Source organism: Episyrphus balteatus, chromosome 1 (assembly GCF_945859705.1).
Source record: "Episyrphus balteatus chromosome 1, idEpiBalt1.1, whole genome shotgun sequence".
NCBI lineage: Eukaryota > Metazoa > Arthropoda > Insecta > Diptera > Syrphidae > Episyrphus > Episyrphus balteatus.
Window position 1 is genome coordinate 46,303,946 of NC_079134.1, and position 24,534 is coordinate 46,328,479.

The 24,534-nt window shown below is 34.3% G+C and overlaps 3 protein-coding genes across 4 annotated transcripts in view; all 3 read right to left on the minus strand.

Annotated features, from left to right (window-relative positions):
* The window catches only part of LOC129906730 (ATP-binding cassette sub-family G member 1), a 122,591-nt gene that overhangs the window by 60,175 nt on the left and 37,882 nt on the right, over positions 1-24,534 (minus strand). The window lies entirely within an intron of this gene.
* LOC129919594 (uncharacterized) lies at positions 18,819-20,336 on the minus strand. Its single transcript, XM_056000573.1, has one exon. The coding sequence runs from the start codon at positions 20,334-20,336 to the stop codon at positions 18,819-18,821; it is 1,518 nt and encodes a 505-aa protein (XP_055856548.1).
* LOC129919682 (uncharacterized) lies at positions 20,544-24,134 on the minus strand. Its single transcript, XM_056000688.1, has one exon. It carries the CDS (start codon positions 24,132-24,134, stop codon positions 20,544-20,546), a length of 3,591 nt encoding a protein of 1,196 aa, XP_055856663.1.

Consider the following 24,534-nt stretch of genomic DNA (forward strand, 5'->3'; position numbering starts at 1 on the left):
AAGCGCGTTGTCTTGAGCGAAGTGAAAAAAGGTCGCAGTTTTATTGTTTTATTGTTGTACACTTATTGATCTTGTCACTTCGTTCGCGCGCGCTGTCTTCAACGAAGTAAAGTGAAAAAAAGGTTGCTGTTTTATTGCTGTATACTTATTGATCTTGTATCGAACACACAAGTACAACAAGTTGACTGTAGTCGTGGACGCCGAGCCCGTGGCGCCTCTTCGTTCACGCGCGTTGTCGTGAACGAAGCGAAAAAGGGTTGCTGTGAGTTTTGTTATTGCACCCGCTCGCAAAAAACACCTGCTGGTCGAAAATTATTTTTTTAAGGCGCCATTGTTCTTCGCTAAATTTGCGTTATTGTTTTGCAAATTGATGATACTGATGATACTTTTACACTATTTTATAAAGCGAGCGGTAGAAAAGTGGAATATAAAAGCTCATCAATATTTGAAACATATAAAAAGTCTACCATAACAACTCCTGTAAATTTGTTCAGCCAATGTCTTCAAATTACTAAAAAATCTAACTCGATAACTAAGGATAAGATTATTGATATTAAAAGCCTTTTCATTTATGCCTAAATCAGACCAAGAATATTATGAAGCGTCAAATCAAAAAATTAGAATAAATTCTTTAGTTTGATATTTATTTAATTTACTTTTATTTATGACCATATATTAATTTAACCAAACTTGGTTTATTTTTATTTTATTTCTTTCATATTTCATAGCCATAGGATGACTTTTATTTTTTGTTAAGACATTTTTTAAATTTTTTTTATGTTTATGGTCATATTTTTTGGTTTTTCTTTATTTTAGATATATTTATTTTAATAATTGAGCCTCTAAGTCAAACCAATACTACTTCTATGTAATAAGAAACTATTTTTTAAATATTTAATTAATAAATAAAAACGAACTGTGAAAATTTTTTTATTTATTTTTTAGTATTGGAATGTTGTACGTGCGCCTACTTTGTCGTACGTGTACGGGATGGAAAAAAAAGTTGATTTTGGTGGCGTTTACGACAAACTGATTTTGGATAAAAACCTTGATAATTTGAAAACTAAAATAGATGTGACAATTTTGACAACATAAATATAAAGAAGATATCGCACAAAATATTCTATTAAAAATTGAAAAAAATCTATCGGCCAGTTTTTTTTTTTATAAAAGCTCAAACCTTAAAATGCGATTTCCCAAAATTCCAAAATTGGCGTATACGACAAAACAATTCTCAGGCGACGAGGTTTATTACAAATAAGATATTTCTAAATAGAAAAGTAGTATATAAAATTACAAAACACGTAAAAATTCTCTTTAATGTATGTTATTATGGTTTTTTGTTTTACATTTTTGACTTTTTAAATATAATGGGCGTTGATATTTTACAATTTCCTTAATTAAGGTGTTTTTGTTCATGTAGGATTTACTAAAAAGTGAAGGATTTCGATATTTCTGCTTTTTTTGTCAATCAGTATTTTAAAATATGAGTAAACATTAATGTAGAAGGAAGGTGTCAATCGATAGGTCATATTATGAGGAATAAGTCCTCCAAATTTGTGCTCAATGCGACAAATAGTTTTAATTTTATACAAGATCAAATGAATCAAAAAGGGTGATTTTTTAGAAACTACCCACATTTTTCAAAAATCATTTTTACAAAAATGGTACTTGATGGAATTTTTCTGAAACCAGATTTAGATTCAGGAAAGTCTAATCTTTCAAAAAATTATTTGAAGGAAAAAAAAAAGTTAAATTTTGCAGACTAGTGTTATAGGAATTTTGTAGTGACCATAAATTATTTGCATATACTACTTTGAAAAACGTCTTTTCTTTTGTAATTAAAATCCTTTTTGAATGTTAACACAACGATTTTCAATATATTTAAGCCATTATAATCCAAAATTAAATAAAAAGTCAATTAGAGGTACATATTTTACAAAATGCAAAAATAAATATGTGTGTTCCAAAAGATCACTTGATAGAAAGCGGGCAGTGATAAAAATAAAAATGTTTGTTAAAAAAAAAACAGTACGTATACACCACAGTGACCCACTTTTTACAAGTGAATAACTCAGGGTGTAGAAGAGCCTACACATCGTCTAACCTTCCAACGCATGAATGTTTGCAACTGCAGTTAATTAGTGAATTGTATTAATATACCTACAAAAAGAAAATTATAGAATTTATTTTCTATTTTATTTTTTTTTTTATTTTTATTTAAGTTGATAAAAATATAGTTCAGATAAAAAGTATCAGTAGTAAAAGACACAAAAAAGTTCTATAATTGTATAATAATTACACTGGTCAACAAGGTTTTTGCCACAAGAACCAAAATATACTTTTCTAGTATTTTTTGGGGTGCTGAATCCGAATCTGAAGTCAGAAAACTTTGATTGGCCTTCGTTTTTAAAATATTACCGTTAGAAAATGTCAAAAAACGTAATTTTGGCTGTTTTCGAGGTTCTGTTTTTATATGCGGTAATTCATTACAAACAAATTTGTAACGGTTATTATAAGAACAGATATTCTTCTTTCAAAAACTGTTTAAATTTTCCCGATATCTCTTTTATTGCCCGAGATATTTAAAATTTAAGTAGTGGTCTTTGATTCAGAAACAACACTGGCCAACCAAATTAAACTTTTTTTGCCACAAGAATCAAAATATACTTTTCTGAAGGTTTTTGGGTTGCTGAACTCGAATCCACAATCAGAAAAATTCTATTAGCCTTCGTTCTTGAAATATTACCGTTATAAAATGCAAAAAAAGGGTTTTTTTTTATAACGGTTATATTTCTAGAACGGAGGCTAATAGAATTTTTCCGATTGCAGATTTGAGTTTAGCAGCTCGAAAACCTTGAGAAAAGTATATTTTGGTTCTTGTGGCAAAAATTCTGTGACCAGTGACTTGAACTTTAGATTAAGTTTAGTTTCTCTTTGGCTTATTAAATGAAACTTAAGATATCTCGAGCAATAAAAGAGATATCGGGAAAATTTTAACAGTTTTTGAAAGAAGAATATCTGTTCTTATAATAACCGTTACAAATTTGTTTGTAATGAATTACCCCACATAAAAACAGAACCTCGAAAACAGCCAAAATGACGTTTTTTAGCATTTTATAACGGAAATATTTCAAAAACGGAAGCTAATCAAATTTTTCTGACTTCAGATTCGGGTTCAGCACCCCAAAAACTACTAGAAAAGTATATTTTGGTTCTTGTGGCAAAAAAAAAGTTAAATTTTGTTGACCAGTGTTATTATTATTCTCATGAAACTTAGTAAAGGCAGTTTTTTGATTGCAAAAATAAAAAATTGATGGGATTGCGCCCTGTTAGTTGAAAGATGTCAAACCATTTGCGTTCTGTTCCCATGTGTTGTTTCTGTGGTTTGTTCTTTCTCCGCTTTTTTTTTTTGTGTTTTGGATAATCTTATTTTGTATGGGCAAATGGTCAAATGGAGGCTGCACCCTCAAAGAAATTTCATCTATTTTATTCTGAAATTTCACATTCGTGAAAATAACCAAGAATTTATAGACTTCCTAAAATTATGATGTAATAAGCCCAAAAAATCTCGATAAATCGTGTAGTATGTTGAAAAGCTTAAAGGGTTTATTTTTTTACCACAGGAAACACTTTTGTTTCCAAAATCAGTAACATTTTACATTAGAATTAAGTGCAAATTTACAGCAACCGAATGGGTACAAAATTTTTCATATATGGCCCTTAACAGTTATAACGCCTTTTATTTTCTCTAAGAAATATATACATAGATATATTTGTATAATTTTGTTATATTAAAAAAAAGCAATACAGTCCTCCCACAAGCTAAGCACACCTTCAGTTGATATATTTTTTTATGAAATAATGAATGTCAACAATTACAATGGCCACATCATGTAATTTTGTCACATTTTCAAGGTCTACCTACTTAAAATGATTTATTTAGGATTAAATAAAAAAAAATATATTGTCGTGAGTTCTATAAGTACCTTCCCACACATTGTAAAAACTCTGACGAAAACAATTTAATTTTAAGGAAAAATGCTTGTTAGGGACATTTTTTTTTTGTTTTAAACGATATCCACCCACATTATACATTAAATATAATATCTATGTTAATAGAGAAAAAAACTGTCCATATTCAATGAGAATATGAATATGAATTTCATACTCCCTCTGAACTCAATTTGGTAGCCTTGATTCCAACCATTATGCTGCAGTTAATATTATATTCTATTGCAAATGAAATATTCACCTACAAAGTTTTTTGTTATTATAAAATATCCATAAGTCCAGCATTAAAAAAAAATATGAAAAAAAAAAAAATGTATATCGCCTCCAGTTTTAAAATTCGTGCCAATTTTTGGTGATTCTAACCTCAAAGCAACTCTAGCAGCAATATTTTTTTTAACTGTGTTGCCTTCATTAAAAATTCAGTGTGTTTTCACTCTCCTACACCAACACCAATTACCCAGCAAAAAAAAAACATACCCGTGATTTTATTTTATATCTCTTACGGTTTACGAGCACATAAAATATTCCACCTATAATTTGAGGTTATATCCCTGGTGGGTGATAAGGTTAACTGGAGTCCATGCAAATATTGTATCATCTCACTCTTACCCTTTATTGAATTTTGAAAAAGGCGAAAAAGCTATTTAAAAAAAAGTAGGTATAGGTACCTACTTTAACGTGTGAGAAAGCATATTGTGTATCCTTACTTTTCACAGGGTTTAAGTCTTTTTGAAATTTTTGCATTCCTTGACAGACAGCTTTCATGCATTCAATTGATGTGTTTTTCTGTAGCCATTAATCTATTAGTCTTGTTCTTTCAGAATTTAATATCATTTGCAGTTTTTTCGTTCTTAAGTCTCTTTGAGTCTTTTCAAATTCCTTAGAATTCTTTCAAGTCTTTCAATTTGTTGGATCCTTAAGTCGTTTGAAATTCCTTATAACCATTTACAGCCTTTGGTCATTTTGAAGTGTTTTTGCAATTTAAAACCTAAAAAAAATCTCTCTATTTTCGAGTCCTTTTTTAAGGATTTTTTTTTGTGGGAAATAAGTTAATCAATCATTGGATAATTCATAGAGAAACTTTTTTGTGAAAGTAAAAATTCAAAAATGATTGAAAACCGTAAAAGGTCATTCCTAAACTCAATCCCTCCCTCGTATAAATTTCAAAATTTGCAACAATTCCATCTCAAAATCATAAACAAACAAAAAATGTTCATTTTTTGTTTGCTTGCATTAAATATACACCATATATCACATTGAAATGCATTGCTTTTGTTTACATTATTTTTTAGTATTCAAACACTTTTGCTACCTTCTAACAACCCCTATAGAAGCTCTATAACAATAAATTATAGCCTATTTTATTTGGTTTTTACTACAACAATGCTCACAAACATATATACACACATAGATGGCTTCTTAGAGTCTGTGACAAAATATACTTACTTTTTAATTAGATCACTTAACGACCTTCTGTGATACTACTTGCACGTTTTATATGCTTTAGAAGTATTTTGTGTGTGTGTACTTTTTTTTATTTTTTTTATTTCAATGAACAAAGTACGGTAATTTTCAATTTTATATTAACCCTTTCGAACCCAAGCTATGAAAATCAATATTAAAAAATGTTTTTTCGGTATTATCGGGTCAAATACATCACAACTAAGAATTATGAATAGCAAAAAGTTATTTTCCAAAATAATAAATAGCAAAACTAATGTGTTTTTCTCATGTTACATGTAAGTAACATGCACTGCCTATGACCACAAAAAAAAGTCGGAGAACTGAGATAATAACTTTTTATGAAACTATAATGTATGCTACTTCTTCTAAGCAAAAAAACAAAACACTTTCTGCATTAACATTTTTTATATCTTTTTTTCAAAATTATGACCATATATAAAAAATTTTTTTTTTGCAAAAAAAAAAAAAAAATGTGAATTTCAGTCCCTTTCTCAATAAAAAAAAATTAAAAGTATGATATTTGACTAACTTTTTGTAATAATCCAGTAACTAGGCATTATTATCTTTCAATTAAGCCATCGTAACCTAAAAAATTGTTTAATTTAATATTTTTTACGAATTTTTAAAAAAATGTTACATGAGAGTAACGCTGGGTCCGAAAGGGTTAACAAAATAAACTCTCGTTTTTACACAGACAACGTCATTGTCCTGGTTTATATTTTTAGAAAATAATTTCAAAATCTAGGTGCATTCACTCACACAGTAGGGTATTATTTCGTGCGGGGTGGTAGTAGGATTTTAGATACCGAAATGAAATGTATAGTTTTTAGGGAGCTGATGGAAGTAAACTTTATAGAGGACAAGAAAAAAAAGGATTTTAACAAATCACAATTGCTCTATTCTTAAAGTCGCACAATAGTAAGAGTGAATTTTATTTTTTTATAAAATATGTTGCCAGTTCTAAGAATTTGAATATTGTAACTCTCGAAAACCGTTGAAGCTTGATTACCACAATAACCAGGTCCGTCAAGCTGGGTACGCCACAACCGAAAATCCAAAATCTGAGTATGCAGGAATTTGTTGCTAATTTGTTGCTAATTTGTTACCCCAATCCCGAATTTGTTGCTCCTGCCCTTACCCCTTAAATCTGTGGCGTGCCCAGCTTGACGTCAAGCTGGGTACGCCACAAATTAAAATTCAAAATTTCAAAAATGTAAGTATGCAGGAATTTGTTGCTAATTTGTTGCTAATTTGTTACCCTAATTTCGAATTTGTTGCTCCACGTTTTGCCCTTCAAATGCACATTAACAGATTATGCAAAAAAGCTAAATCGCCCAAAAATGATCGCACAGTCAAAAAAGTGGTATCAATAGAAAGAGGTCCTTGAAACCTTTTCAAAAAGGTCCATATCAAGTTTTTATTCCAATCCCTTCATGTCCAAAATGCCTTGTGGAGCTTGAATGCATTTGTGGAACATATGTGGATGAAACGAAAAAACGCAAAAACACGTAATACTCAAAATTTCAAAAAAATAAGTATGCAGTAATTTGTTGCTAATTTGTTGCTAATTTGTTACCCCAATCCCGAATTTGTTGCTCCCCCCCTTACCCCTTAAATCTGTGGCGTACCCAGCTTGACGTCAAGCTGGGTACGCCACAACGCAAATTTGAAAATCTAAGTATGCAGGAATTTGTTGCTAATTTGTTGCTAATTTGTTACCCCAATCTTGAATTTGTTGCTCCACGATTTGACCTTCAAATCGACTGCAACAGATGCAATTTTGTGGAGACTTTTTATCTATACGCTTTTTCAAAAAACTAAAAACGCCAAATTTTTGACAGAATTTGTTGCTCTGCAAAAAGCTATTTTTAAATTTTCTATCATTAATTAATCCCATCTTACAGGAGGAAAAATAATTTTTCGATGACGTCATCAAACAACGCAAAAAATCGTAATACTCAAAATTTCAAAAAAATAAGTATGCAGTAATTTGTTGCTAATTTGTTGCTAATTTGTTACCCCAATCCCGAATTTGTTGCTCCCCCCCTTACCCCTTAAATCTGTGGCGTACCCAGCTTGACGTCAAGCTGGGTACGCCACAACGCAAATTTGAAAATCTGAGTATGCAGGAATTTGTTGCTAATTTGTTGCTAATTTGTTACCCCAATCTTGAATTTGTTGCTCCACGATTTGACCTTCAAATCGACTGCAACAGATGCAATTTTGTGGAGACTTTTTATCTATACGCTTTTTCAAAAAACTAAAAATGCCAAATTATAGACAGAATTTGTTGCTCTGCAAAAAGTTATTTTTAAATTTTCTATCACCACCCAATCCCATCTTACAGGAGATAAACTAATTTTTCGATGACGTCATCCATCAAGCTGGGTACGATAAAACACAAATTTTAAAATCTAAGTACGCAGGAATCTTAAGCTATTTTGTTGCTAATTTGTTACCCTAATCTCGAATTTGTTGCTCCACGATTTGACCTTTAAATTGGCTGAAACAGATGCATGATTTTGAAACTTTATGATACAAAGTTAACAATGCATAGATTTAATACTCTTTGCAGATTAATGCTTAAATCTTTAATTTGATGTAAAAACTACCTTAAAATACTGTTAAAAACTTCCAAAAACAGAACATAACGCACTTAAACCAACTAGCTGCAGGTAATTCAATGCTCTTTAAAGGCTACGTCATTTCCAATATTTGGATATACATACATACCTATCATTACCCTTTCATATTTAAAAACCTTTAAAGGCTGGACCTACCTTCAACCTACTTTACTCCCTTCAATCAATGCCGTCTTTACCATAAGGGCACACGGGGCCCGTGCCCAGGGCCCCCATTGTCAGGGGGCCCCGAAGGAACGAATATTATATTCTCAAAACATTTTTGTCGGTCAGACCATCTACCAAAAAATTTTAGTTTTTATATGGCAACCAAACAATCAAATACATTTTTTTCTACACCTATACGGAAAATATATGTTTTCAAAAAGAAAAGAAAATATGTGGCGTTGTATGCGGAAAAAAATTTAAATCCAAACCACCAAACCCAAATTCAATTTTCAAAAAAAAAAAATAAGAATAATATTTTCAAAAAACAAGAAAATACCTTTTTTCCACTGTAGGTAAGATTATTTATTATTTATTAATAAAAACAACGAATTCTCTTCCATTATCTTTTTCCTTAAATAATAATTTCGTTTGAAGTTTGCAAAACTGTCAAATTTGTAGTGCGTGTTAAAATCAGTGTAAAAATATGAGTAGATTCGTATTAAAAGACGAAAAAGAATCAATTCGTCGGCAAAAAACATCAATACTTTTTCCGTTGGAAAACGTTTGAGAAAAAACTATTGCCGGCTCGTCGACGGTACATCAATGTTTTGGTTCAATGGAAAACGCCATGGTACAATGGTTTTAATTTGAATTGCGAATTGCTCTCGTATTTAAAGATTGACACATAAAATTCATTAAATAACTTTAAAAAACATTTTTTTTTAAGTTTTCTTAGTTTTAATATCAGTATGAACCTTTTTATGTAAAAATTTTCATTAAAATCGGTTGTTTCGTTTTCATTAAGAAATCGGTTCTATGGCAAGTAGGTACCGTTAGTAACGGTCCAAAAAATATTTTTCTTCTTTCAAAAGTGCGGCCTTATTTGCAGCAAAACATATTTTTTTTCAAAGCAAAATCGTTATCCGTTTTTGAGAAAATTGCAATATCTCGAAAACTTTATATTGGAGATATCCGTTGAAAAAGAGACATTAAAATAAAAAGGCAAAAAATAAAAAAACGGCTCTTGAAAATTACGTAGAAATCGTCTGTACCGAGTTTTTAGCAAATCTATCAATCCGTTTGAGCTCTTTTTTCCAATTCTTCAAACTGAAACTTATAACGGATACAGGGTACAATTATTGGCAGTGGCAACGATTGATGTCTCGATGCACGTATTATTGGCACCCCCTTTACTTTATATGAAACGATATATTGGCACCCCTTTTTAACCATAACCATTGCCTTTAAGCCAACCATTGTACTTATTTTACTTTCCAAAAGGGCCCCAAAATTCTTGTGTGCCCAAGGGCCTCAGGATAGTTAAAGACGGCCCTGCCTTCAATAAAACGCAAAGTAAAATTCAACACTCCAACTTGATTTTTATGGATGCTCCTCAATTCTTAGTTTAATAAGTGTTAGGTACTGCTACCCATTCAATTCCTATATTGCCAACAGCTTTTTTGTTCTATTTTTCCCAGAAGTTAGGTTCCTCAATTTCAATATATAAAAATAAATTGAATTTAACGTATTTTTGCATCTTCCTATTTTAAACATATTTACTATATAGGTAACTTCTTCAATATCCTAGAAAAACCCTTAGACATCTTTTGAAAATACCCCCAATTTTTTTCCATCTTTAAATTTATCTCTATAGCCCTAGTTTTGGAGAGATGCATTTCATTTACTACCACACTAACGACCTAAGACCTCAACTCAATTTATGTACCTACTATTCATCCAATCAGATTATTGCGATTTGCGACTTATTTTTATATTATAAAAACAAACCAAATACCTACATAAAAATGTGTACCTACATTATACTAAATACAAAAAAATCACACATTGATTTTCTATTTTCATAGAAATAATCGAGTGTGTATGCGTTGACTTTAAATTTGACTCCGCCCACAACGGTCTGCTTTGATGAAAATAATACATATACTATTACAATTAGTTAGTATCTATATCTACGCACTACGCCTTGAAATGTTTTTTCTTTAGTCGGCCTCAGACCTCTAGTAAGGTAAGTACCATGTACGTTCTTTAGAGGCAAAAATGTTATGAAATAGGAACCTACATTTATAATGTTATAAACACACATAGGTAGGTAGTTTCATAGGGTTTTCAGTTGAACTGAATTTAAAATTTTTAATTCTGGAAATATGTAGGTATGTGCAAGTTTTTTTTTATGTTTTGGGTCTGCTATTGATGTGATGAACAACGCTGCATATTTTTAGGGAAAAACTTTAAATTCTAATAAACTGAAGACCCGCTTATTGTAGGTATTCTAAATAAAATTAAAACTCTTAGGAAGGTTATAACGGTTTTTAAGTGAAGGTTGAAACGTCTATTTTTTTAACTTAAAGTTTTTGCTTTATATTATGTAAAGAAATGAAGAAATATTTTTGTTCATATGTTTTTCTTTACGTCCGCAATTCCCGATTTTTTTTCATATAAAGTATCAACCTTTAATACAAAAAGTTTTTCCATCTCATCAATAAACTATTTTCATCACTAACTCTTTCCTCGCGAGTGATTTTCGATTCAATTTGATAGATTATCTTACAAATTAAAAAATCTTATTAAATTACAATTCCTTACAAACATTCTTTGTTGTGATTGAGTGACTTTGATCATCGCCTACATTCATCGGTCTCTCTCCCTCACTGTGTAAAGTGTTTTGTAAGCGGTTTTGCCTTGTCTCCCTTGGTGAGTGCAATTTTTTTTATATGTTCTGCCGAAAAGAAGCAAAAACATTGAAACTACATCAAAACAAATCATTATATTTCATTCTGAGCCTACTCTGTGGACTACATTTCATCGAAAGCTGTGGAAGCTCATTGAAATAATTCAACAATTTTCTTCGCTGTCTGAAACTACTTCAAACAATACCACTCAAAATCTTTTTTGCTGGCCTGCAACATCAACAATTTGACTTTTTGTCTCATCTGGCCCGAGCTTTCGCCCGCTGCACTCTTCAGCTTTCATCTTAGCGACATATCTCCATTCTTATCATCTCTACCTATCTCATCTACCATCCCGGTGAGTGACTTTTTTAACGTATATGTTCTGCCCTCGAAGCAGTGTTTGATGCTACATAAATCAGTATTTCTCTTTTCCTGCACTTTCTTGCTGAAATTATCATCTTCCCTGATTGCTCGAGTTTCGTCAGACAGCCGCATCTCATCATCTCGGACTAACTCTACCAACTAAATTTCACATTCAAACATCAATGCCATTGCTTTTTGGCTTTACCTTTCTGGGTGAGTTCTTTTTAGTATTGTTCTGCCAAGCAGTTCTACTTTGTTGCTGCACCATTAAGTAGTGTCTTCGGTGTTTGTTTATTTACATATTTTTCTACCATCTGCTACTTGTCATCTTTAACGCCATCTCTTCTTTCATCTATACATTATACCTTACACTATTCATCTACTACTTTTCATCTTAACGCCATCTATATCCTCATTCATCAACTAATTTTCATCTTTAATCGCCATCTTTACTATCATCATCTACAAATCAAGCAACATTAATACTTCTAAACGTCGCCTACGCCATCTACATTCTAATCCGATAAACTTTAATAATTTCGGTTTGTGTCTTGAGTGTACAGTATGTACATTCTAATCCGATAAACTTTAATAATTTCGGTTTGTGTCTTGAGTGTACAGTATGAACCAACAAACAAAATCTGAAACTAAAATTATTTATTTTATTTAATCTCCACTACGGATTTTTAATAATTACAAAAAAAAAAAAAAAAAAAATCTAAATTTTTCCAAAACTTATATTAATACAAATTATTTAACTATGGAAAATAGTTGCGGTTTCTCCGATTGTTCTCATAATGATGGTAAAATTTCTGACCGAGTGAAATGCCATGGTGTTTGCGGTAACTCTTTTCATATTTCATGCATCGGTTTAACAAAAAGAGCAAGTTCTCATTTCAAAGAATATTTAAAATACTTCGTTTTCTACTGCAATGAATGTAAAGAAATATCTATGTCCCACGTTTTGCTTGCAGTGAAACTTCTCAGCGATTCTACTAATAATATCACATCGGACAATGAACTTTTTCATAAAAACGTTTTAGCAAAGTTTAATCTTTTTGATGACCTATCTAAAAATATCGAAACCGTTAATTCAACTCTTGAAAACTATGGTAAACAGTGTCTCGCGAAGCATACGAAAATTGAGAAAAATCTTACCTCCTTAGTTCAAAAATACCCCCGTGATGACCAACTGAACATAATCGAAGATATCAAGCGAGTCATTAAAACGTCTTTTGCTTCTTTGGTCAAATCTAATCCCCTTGATGATATTAAAAACCAGCTAAAAACAATCCAATCCGATTTGGATATTCATTTCCAAAATACCTCAAAAAACTCATCAAATTTCAATCAACCCGCTCCATTATATTTCGATTTGGTTCCTCAATTCAACGATATAAGTAATGATCTTGCAGCGACTCGTATATCCATCGATGATCTCTTTGAAGAAATAAGATCCGTTTCCTGCAAAATCGATGAAATACCGGATAAAATTCAACCTAGTACCTCAATTTACAATACTTCTATCCTTGCGGAAATGGTAGATAACTCAACATATCATCATTCAACTCCCTCTCTTCTTGCTGAAACTCTCGACGTCTCCGAAAACCCTTCTAATTTTCGGCTACACCCTATCACCACTACTGACTCTGCAACTCAGACCAACTTTTCTGGATCTCCTAAAAAAGACCAACCCACCATCATGCGTTTCGGTTCTTCTTGGACACTATCCGAATGGAATAATAGAATAAATAAGTTGGAACTTAACTCAAAATTCACCCCCTTCTTTTTGAAGCGCGTACCTAAGCCAGCCAATATTTCTTGGATCCGTAATCTTTTTCATCACAAGTTCTCCATCACTTTAGGTGAATGTAAACGTCTATCACCATCAAGTCTCAAGATTTACGTCCCATCCAAATACACATGGTTGTTTTCATCATCTACTAATGACGTCTTCCGGTTGGGTAAAATATTAATGTCCAAATGGATCTTCAACAACAGCAATAAACATGATACTTCCAGCAATTATACCCAAACTAGTTTTAAGGCTAAACATTCCAAAAATAATCCAATCCCTCAAAACCGTGTGTCTTTTAATCTGGACCCTGTTTCCAAACCCTCATCGTCCTCAAAGAGTTCAAATAATTCATTATATTATCCTAATTTTGTTCAGTCTCACACATTAAATCCAACCTCTTTGTCTCGCTCTTCTTCTCCTTCCTCATCTTCTAAGCCCACCCCACAATCTTACAAAAAAAGAAACGTCAAGTCTTCTACCATTCAACAAATAAATGTACCTCCTCCAGCCTTTGATCCACTCTGTCCTCCAACTGTTAAACACTCTTTTAGATTTTCTAATTCACTTTCTTCTGTCAATGACATGAACGGCCGGTATACGATGGCACGGTTACGTGATAATAAACTTTTTGATAACGTTCGCTTGTACCTAGCCTACCTATATGACAAACCTGATTCTGTCTGTATTGACGGTAAAACCAAAACGCACATAATTTATTCTATAAAAAAGGAAGGCCTTCCAACTGATCCTATCCCCCTTCGTAATATTTATACTCGCTTCCTTGAAAATTTTGATATCTCTCCCTCCACTGCTTCTAAAGACCTCGCGACTTTTGCCTCTCACATTAGTTCTAAACAATCTTCTTACCACCGATCTCGTAATGCTGCTAATAAACATTCTCATTCCTAACTATTCTGAATTTACACCCCATATATTATCCCTGTATTACCAAAATGTTAGAGGTCTTCGCACCAAAACTTCTTCAGTTTTCCTAAACTCCCAAAAACTGCCCTATGACATATTTGCCCTCACCGAAACTAATCTTAATTCCTCTTTTCTTGATCTGGAGCTTTTCTCATCTGAATTCTTAGTCTTTCGAGCCGACTGTGTAAGCTTTAATAATACTTCTTCTGGTCGTGGTGTCCTCTTAGCAGTTCATAACCGCTTTGAAGCAAATCTCGTTAGAGTATCTAACTCATTACCTTTTGAATATGTTTGTGCTAAAGTATCAATTTCAAAACGCAATGTGTTTGTCGTTTGTTGTTACATTCGTCCTGCACAACCAATACAAGCCTACCAATCGATAGTCGACGAAATTGATTCTCTCTATGAGATGACAGCTCCTGATGATGATTTTATAATCGTTGGAGACTTCAATCTACCAAACGTACTTTGGGTGCCATCTGAGGACGAATCTTCATTTGTTCCTGATAATAGTCTTTCTGATAAAGAATACCTTCTCGTTGACCGTTTCTCTGCCTCCGGCCTTTTTCAAATGAGCAACATCACCAATTCATTAGATAGGCAGTTGGATCTCATTTTCTCATCTGACCCTTATAATTCGGTTGTCACTAGAAGTCAACACCTTTTATCTACCCTTGATCATTTCCACCCCCCTCTCTCCTTTTTTCTTTCCTATGATAACACCAATTTTACTATTAATCCGGATGACTCCCTTGCGTTCAATTTCCGTAAAGCTAATTTTAAGCAACTGAACGACCTTATTAAAATGATTGATTTTGACCTCTTTCTTAATAATAGTACCCCAGTTGATATTGCTTTGACATTCTTCTACACTTCTGTTTTTGAATGTATAATCCAGTGTGTCCCTTTTCAGGCCCGTAAAAGCTGTGAGTCATCCCCTCCGTGGTACAGTAAGGAACTAAAATCTCTTCGCAACAAAAGAAACAACTCCTGGAAATCATTCTTGTTATCAAGGACTTACACAAATTTCGCTTGTTATCAACAAGCTTCCACCAAATTTTCCACACTCTGTGATTCTCTCTACAATGAATACTTAAATAATATGCAAAACTCCCTTATCTCTGATCCTCGCCGTTTCTACCAGTTTGTAAATGTAAAAAGAAAATCTGACGGGTTTCCTTCTACTCTTAAATTTCTCAACACAACATCCTCTGATTCTAAAATACTAGCCAACCTTTTCGCAAACTTCTTTAAATCGTCTTTTAGTGACAGTAATCTCGAACCTGATCCTGTTTATTTCAATTATTTATGTAACTGCCCGCAAACATCCCTTGTCTCTTTGGTAATTGAGTCGTCAACAGTGAGAGAAAAAATAAGTCTACTTAAAGATGACTTCTCCCCTGGTCCCGATGGTCTCCCTGCTATTTTTCTTAAATGCTGTGTTGATTCCCTTTTCATTCCTCTCACGAGACTATTTGAATTATCTATTTCTCAGTCCTCTTTTCCCAACACTTGGAAGGATTCTTTCATTTTTCCTATCTTTAAGAAAGGCAATAGGAATGAAATATCTAACTATCGCCCTATTGCCAAGCTTTCCTGTATTCCCAAACTTTTTGAAAGTATTGTCTACGACTCAATATACTTCCACTGTAAATCTATTATTTCTCCTCTACAGCATGGTTTCCTTAAGGGCAGGTCTACTACAACCAACTTAACCCAATTTGTCTCTAATTCCCTTCGTGCCTTACAGAAAGGTTTTGATGTTGACGTTATCACCACCGACTTTAGTAAAGCGTTTGATAAAATCTCTCATAAAATTATCAACCTTAAACTTAAAGCCTTCGGGTTTCCTCCTGCGTTTATCTCGTGGGTTAGTTCCTATTTAGAAAACCGCCAGTACAAGGTAGTCTTTAGATTCTCCTTATCTGAACCCATTTTTGCCACTTCAGGCGTACCTCAGGGTAGTCATCTGGGCCCCTTGCTATTCGTCTTATCTATTAATGATGTTGAGAAAATAATAAATAGTTCCGACCTTTCCATTTATGCTGATGATATGAAGATTTTCAAAATCATTACCACTCCTTCAGATTTCCATTCACTCCAAACTGACTTAAGCTTGTTTCATAATTGGTGCACTAAAAACTTTTTGGAGCTTAATATTAATAAATGCCAAACCATGCATTTTTCCCGAAAACGTCTCTCCCAATCCCCAAGGATTTACCATTTCAACGATTTACCTATTCCTATTGTCTCATCCATCCGTGATTTAGGGATCATTTGTGACAAGGAGCTCAATTTCCACGCCCATATCGATTTCATTATAAATAAAGCCAATTCCTCCCTCGGATTTGTGAAACGATGGTCTAAGGAATTCACCAATCCATATGTTACAAAAGCATTATATATGACATATGTGAGGCCAATCTTAGAATATGCTAGTCAAGTTTGGTCTCCATATCATATAACATACTCCCGCAGAATTGAAGCAGTACAGCGTCGTTTTTTACGTTTTGCCCTACGTGGTCTCCCATGGGCCGATCAACTTAATCTACCTCCCTATGAAGATCGGCTAAAGCTTATTAGCCTTCAGACTCTTAGTCAACGCCGCGCCATTGCGGACATAATTTTTGTCCACCAGCTTATAACAGGCTCTATTGACTGTCCAGCCTTGCTTGAAATGATTATATTTAATACTAACCCACGTAACCTTCGTTCTGTCTCACTTTATCACCTTCCTCTTCACCGTACCAACTATGGCCAGTTTGAACCCATTTCCAGAATGATGCGTCTCTCTAATAATGTCCACTTTATCCTTGATTTCAACATAAGTGTTTCTTCCCTTCGCAGATCCCTTTACGACTTCTCCTTCCCATAATTTCCGCTTCCTCTAGTTTTTAAGTTAGAATAAGTTTAGAATGTTTAAGGTTTATCTTTTTAAGCTTAGTTTAAGTTTGTTTGTTTTTTTTTTTTTTTTTTTTTTTTTTTGCGTGCTTGTATTTAAGCCTCATAAATAAATAAATAAATAAATAAAATGTGCAGAAGCAATTATTATTGCTTTTTGTTTATATATATATATTGTTTTATTGTAGCAAAATTTACATTATTTTTTCTTAAAACTATATTGCACACTTTACAGAGATTGGTATATAAGCTACCTAACTGCTGCCAAGTTTATCTTTTTGAACAAGTTAGTGATTTATTTAATTATGTTTGAAGGAAAAGCTACTTGTAAAAACCTTCATTAAAGAGAAAAAAAAAAATAATAATAATAATTACAAAAGAAGTTATAATTAAAATAGTAATACAAAAATATGGATACTAAAGATAGGAAAATTTGTTAAAGATGGAGAAGAGGTGGCTTAAATTTCAAGACCAACAATGAGTTTTCAAAATTAACTTTTACATGTATATAAACTAAGATTATCAGTCTTAAAGGAGTTATAACTAAACGTAGATGAATAAATAAACAAACGCATGAATAAATAAATAATAGATAACAAACGAATAAATAGAAAAACAAAAAAAAAAAACAAAAGAATAAATCAATAAATAAATTAAAGAACAAACAAAAAACAAAAATATGAATATGTAAATAAATATATAAATAAATAAACAAATAAATAAATAAATAAATAAATAAATAAATAAATAAATAAATAAATAAGTAAATAAATAAATAAATAAATAAATAAATAAATAATAAATAAATAAATAATTAAATAAATGATTAAATAAATAGATTAAAAAATAAATAAATAAATCAGTCAGTAGATAAATAGTAATTAATAAGAATATGATAAGTAAATAAATAAATATTTAAAGAATTAATTTACAATTTAAAAAAGAAAATGCATATTGTAAACAAAAAAACAAAAAAGTATCATTTTAGTAAGTTAAATTTGAAATCAGAACATTGTCAGACATAACGCATGACAAATTATAGCGTTCTTTAAGATTTAAGATTCTGTTGGAGACATATTCAACATTTACTAACGCGTGCAGTTCAGAAGTTGAAAAACACCAAGGAAGGTTTAGCATCATTTTTAAAAGTTTATTTTGCATGACTTGGAGCCTTTTAATATGGCTTGTAGCACAACTTCCCCAAGCAGGTGATCCGTAAAACATGATAGCTTGAAATATAACTTTGAAAATTATAAGTTTGTTTTCTTCACTTAACTTTGATTTCCTGTTAATAAATGGATAGAGTATTTTGATTGTTATATTAAGTTTTCTTATGATTTCTTGAACATGAAGACCAAACGTTAATTTTTTATCTAAATGAACCCCAAGATACTTTACGTTTGATTTCCAATCAGTCGGTACGCTGTTGATAATGAGTGAAAAAGCCGTAACTAAAACTTTTATTCTTTAAATAAAAGACGATTCGAACTTATTTTTATAAACTTTTATTTCACTTGCTGGTACAACCGTACCGGTCTGTGACTCTTACAAGACTAATTAATAGATAATAAAAATGTATGTTATGGCGTCAACATTCCGACCGCCTTGGAACAAATTAACAAATTAGTTCAAAAAATATCATTAAATTAATACAAGGGAAAATTTAAATTAATTCATGAATTCAACATTGGTAATTTACAAAGAAAATAATTTCAAATTACGAAATTCAAATACACTGAATTTAAAATTTTAATTTTTAAGTCGAAGTATGCTATACAAAATAACTCAATTATTTGAAAATAATTAAAAGAATACATTTAAAGATTGAGAATTTAAAGAAAAAAAATAGTTATTTATAATTAATTTCAATTCCAATCATTGTCGATTGTCGATAGATAACAGTGGTGAAACTTTTACAATTGGTCGAGTGAGACAACCATCAGATGTCTTAATTGTAACGACACGTACCTTATCATCGTCGCCAGGGTGAGTGCTAGCGATTCTACCAAGTTTCCATTTGGTTGGGGGCAAGTTTTCATCACGTATGACGACTAGGTCACCTATACTCAAGTTAGGATAGGATCGATTCCACTTGGAACGTTGCTGAAGCTGGATGAGATATTCAGAACTCCATCGTTTCCAGAAGTGCTGACGTAAGTTAGAAATGCGATGCCAGCTGTTCAAAAGATTGCCTTCAAAATATTTAGCATCGGGTTCTGGGATTGTTTTGAGTGGTTCTCCGATCAAAAAATGACCAGGCGTGAGAACTGCCAAGTCATTAACGTCTGATGAAATGGGACACAGTGGTCTCGAGTTGACGCAAGCTTCGATTTCGGCCAATAAAGTTGAAAATTCTTCGTAAGTAAGAAGATGTTCACCAAGTGTGCGACGTAGATGAAATTTAACTCGCTTCACAGCAGCTTCCCAGTAGCCGCCCATGTGAGGAGCTGCTGGAGGATTGAAATGCCAGTCCGTTCCATCTTCAGAAAGATAATGAGCTAGTATTTCGTCCTTGCAAGCTTCAGAGAGTAATAGCTTGAGCTCTTTTTCGGCACCAACAAAGTTCGTTCCGTTATCACTGTAAAGGTCTTTACAGTGGCCTCGACGAGATACGAAACGTTTGAAAACGGATATGAAAGTAGCCGAAGAAAGGTCGCTAGCGAGCTCTAGGTGCATTGCACCAGTTGCCATACAAATGAATACCGAAATGTATCCCTTCATAGCTTTAGCTCCTCGACCTTTTGACATTCGTAGGTAAACAGGTCCAGCGAAATCGACACCACTACTCAGGAAAGGTCTAGATGCTGTTACTCGAGGTCTAGGCAAGTCACCCATGAGTTGTCTTTGAAGATGATGGGTTTGTCGACGACATTTGATGCAGGATAGAGAAATCTTTCTCAAGACACTACGAGCGTTGATGACCCAAAAGCGGCTTTGTAGCGTTGCTTGCATTAATTGCGAACCTGCATGAAGTGTAATGCGATGAATGTCGTCACAGATGAGTTTTGTGATTTTTGATGTCTTCGGTAGTAGAAGGGGATACTTTTTGTCTGGTGATAAGGATGTGTTTGTAAGTCGACCTCCAACTCTCAGCATTCCTTTTTCGTCCAAAAAAGGGTGGAGTCTTAGTAACTTACTGTGACATGAGACAGGTTTGTTGGATTCGAGGCGTTTGATATCGTCATTGAAGAAAAGTTCTTGAGTTAGTTTTACCAAGAAGAGAAGAGCTTCGTCCAATTCAAAAAGTCGAAGATGATGATTTCGAAAGGGTGTAGCTTCTTTTTCTTTGCGTATTAGCGCGGCTTGTTGAAGATTGTACTTGTACCTTAAAAGGTATGCAGCAATACGCTTCAATTTTGTGAGTGACGAATAGCGATTTATTAGTTCATACATCGGCGGTGGGTTGGAAGTAGTTGCGATGTTGACAGGTTCAGAACGTTGGTCCAAGATGGTTGAGTAGATTTCTTGAGGGGGCCAAGATGACTCAGGTAGGCGCAGCCAAGAGGGACCATTCCACCAAAGGGAAAATTGGGACAAATTATCTGGAGTTATGCCTCTGGTTGCACAATCAGCTGGGTTTTGGGCAGTTGGAACATGATATCAATTTTCGGGTGGTATTACTTGTTGGATTTGTGAGACTCGATTTGCCACAAAAGTACACCACTTGCCAGGAAATTGTCGAATCCAAGCGAGACATATTGTTGAATCTGTCCACCCAAAGACATGACGGATGTTGGTTCCTAAAGTTGGTTGTATTGTTGAAACTAATTTGGCTAATAGAGCGGCTGCGCATAACTCCAGGCGGGGCAAGGAAAGTGTTGTCGTTTTCAAAGGAGCGACCCTTGTTTTTGCTGTCAGTAGTTGAACAGTGATGTCCCCATTTGATGTGACTGTGCGAATATATAGGGCGGCGGCGTAAGCGTTTTGCGAGGCGTCAGCGAAACCATGCAGGTCGGATGTTGCATTGGGGATTCCTAACCCTACCCACCGTGGAATTTTGATTTTTGCTAGTTCTGCTATATGTTCGGTGTAGTGAAGCCATTGTCGGTTGACGTCCTGTGGCACTGCTTCATCCCAATCAACCCTGGGTTGCCAAAGGCGTTGAAATAGCATTTTAGGAATGATTGTTGTTGGGGCGAGAAGGCCAAGGGGGTCGAACAATTTTGTGGCTTCTGAAAGTAGTAAACGTTTTGTTAACTTGGATGTTCTTACCTCAAAAGTTTTGACTGAGAAAGATAATTTGTCAAACGATGGGTCCCACTGAAGTCCTAGAGTTCGAACTCCATCTGCGTCTGATAAGTCTAATGGCTGGAGGAGTTCACGATGATGGTCTGGCAGAGAATTTATGACGAGAGCAGAATTCGAAGACCATTTACGTAGTGAAAACCCTCCTTTAGCTAGGATGGTGGATACGTCTACCTGAAGCCTTTGCAAATCTTCTTCTTCATGGCAGCCAGTCAGAAGGTCATCCATATAAAAATGGTTCATGATGGCGTTTGCTGCAGCAGGAGAGTTTTGACCTTCGTCTAAAGCGACTTGTTGTAATGATTTGACAGCGAGATGGGATGAAGAAGCGACACCATATGTGACGGTCAGAATTCGATATTCTTCGATGTCGTCTTTGGGTGAATTTCGCCAAACGATACGTTGGTAGTCGATGTGTTCTTTATGCATTCTTACCTGGCGATACATTTTGGTCACGTCAGCACTCATAGCAAACCGGTAGGTCCGCATTCGTATTAAAGCCAAGTAAAGTTCAGGTTGAAGCTGTGGACCGACCATTTGGGTGTCATTAAGCGAAAACCCGGTGGTAGTGCGGCAAGACGCGTTGAAAACGACTCTCAACTTAGTCGTTGTGCTTGTTTCCTTGAAGACGGCTCTATGAGGCATGTAATAATGCTTACCAGGGACAGCTTGATGATTAACTTTTTCCATGTGACCAAGGTCAATAAACTCTTGGATGAAATTCCTATATTGATCTTTTAGGGATTCATCTTTCAGGAATAGAGCCTCCATGCGTTGTAGAGCTCGAATTGCAGCATTTCGTGAATTGCCGAGAGGGCAATCGGATTTGAATGGTAGTCTGACAACGTATCGCCCATCTTCTTGGCGATAATGAGTCTTTTCAAAAATCTTTTCGCATGTTAATTCTTCGATTGAAAGATGTTTGATTTCAGGTAGAGCTTCAATTTGCCAAAATTTTGTAACAGCCTTGGTAAGTGCGGTGTTACAAAACAAGCATACTGCTGAGTTGAGTGCGGTAGATGTGTTCATTGATGGGGTTTTTGCGGTAGAAGCGGAAATTGCGGTTTCTGATGCAGCAACTGCGGTAGTAGAAAAAGCGGATGATGCGGTTGTGGTCATTGTTGCGGGTGATACAGTAGAAGCGAGTGTTGCGGGTAATATCGTTGTATCGACTGTTGCGGAGTTGTGTATTTTGCCGAAAAGAATCCATCCCAGTGTAGATTGTTGTGCCATAGGTGTTCCAGTGGGGCCTTTGATTAACCCTGTGCAAAGGAATTGTCCTAATTCATCGGCTCCGACTAAAATATCGATGGAAGCTGGTGTGCCGAAATGTGGGTCAGCGAGATTAAGTGACATTAGGTGTGACCAGTTTTGTCGACAGATGTGGACCGGAGGAAGCATGTTCGTGAGTTTAGGTAGAACTTGAGCGATTATGGTGGTAGAAAAGCTGTGATCAGTTGATGAAACCTGGAGTTGAACCTCACCCTTGGAACTTCCAGCTGTTGTGGCACCAATTCCTTGTATCATTGTTGTTTTTGGAGATCTTTTAAGTTTCAATCTACGCATACAATTTTCAGTTATGAAACTGAGATGAGATCCATTGTCGAAAAGTACTCGGGCTGGTTGATATCGTCCAGAATTGTCAAGGATGTCGACAATAGCCGTGCCTAAAAGCACTTGATGTTCTGATATTGAGCAATAAGATTGCGAATAGTTTGATGGTATTTTGCTGGACGTAGATGGCGAATCATCGTGTAGAAGCGAATGATGACGTATGCGACACGTGCGGCAGGTGTTAGCGCTGCGGCATTTCTCATCTAAATGCCCAGATCCAAGGCAGTTTGTGCACAGTTTATTGTCTTTGACAAAACCAATTCTCTTTTTTACATCAAACGCGCGAAACTTGTCACAGGCGAAAATCTTGTGGTTGCTGGAGCAAACTGAACATGAATCAGCTGATGACTTCGCAGGTGTATTTTGGTTTTGTTCTTGTGCTGCGGATGATGCAAGAAGAGAAGAAAAAGGTTTGTTTGGCTTACCTCTTTGTGGTGTTGCTTTAAATGCGGCAGGCTTTTGATATGAGTCAATTGCATCCAAGCTACGACATCTTTTTTCAAGAAAAGTCACTAAATCATCGAATTTGGGAACAGTGTCTTCAGTAAATGATAATTCCCACTGCCTGTGAGTTTCGGCGTCTAGCTTACTGACCGTTAAATGTACCAGCCAGTCATCCCAATTTGTTACAGGTCTGCCTAAAGCCTTGAGACTCTGGAAGTGCTCTTGAATAGTATCAACTAGATGCCTCAAAGCGGATGATGACTCATTGTTGAGTTTCTTCAATGAGAAGAGGGCGCGAAAATGAGCATCGATTAGCACACGTTGTACATCATAGCGTTTCTTGAGCAGACTCCAAGCTTCTTGGTAGTTATTGTTTGTAATGGGAAGCCCATTAATTATTTGCAAGGCGCGCGCACTATCTGCCAAGGAACATCGTAAATATTGCAATTTTTGTGCGCCTGACAACGTGTCAACGGAGTGTACAACGGAGACGAATGCATCATGGAACGGCCTCCAATCTTTTGCTTCCCCAGAAAATTTGGGAAGACCCAAAGGCGGGAGTTTGATATTGGCGCGTGTTGGTGCGGGTGCATTTTCATTATGGGGTTCAATATTTGTTCTTACCTTCGCTAATGCCCTATTGAAGTTGGCGAGGGCTACTCGATACCATTGCTCTCCCTGCTCCCTTTCAGACTCTTGGTCTTGAATGGTGTCCTCGCCGCAAGAGAGCTCCACCGCTTCTTGGGCAAGCAAGAAATTGCTCCAATGGTCGCCCAAAATGACGAGGTATGACTCAATGTCTGGTTGATCAAGGGATTCAGCCTTTTTGCTTGCGGTTAAGCACCTTTTCAAGCCATTGCGCGATGAGTCCCGTTTAACTAAGCTCATTTTTTATAAAAACAGATTTTAGTTTATATAACCTTAGCGACACGAATAATTTTGGTATTTTGTTCAGTTTTAAATTAACTTTAGTGTAACGAATAACTTTGCTTTATTTTTTTTTAAATTTATGCTTTGTAAATTTGCAGTAGCGAAACAAGTAACTTAGCGTTTTACTAAATTTGAATTAAAGAAAAAACATCACCACACAAAATTAGAATTTAAGAAACAGCACATCACGCCACTTTGTAGACAAATGTTTAACTGTTTATTTTTTTATAAATGGGAATTTAACAAATAGTACATCACGCCACTCCAAAGAACTTTGTCGAATGTTTTAATAAACCGTTTCCAAATATTTTACCAAAAAATAACTCCATATCATAGTATTGAGCTAACTGTTGCACTT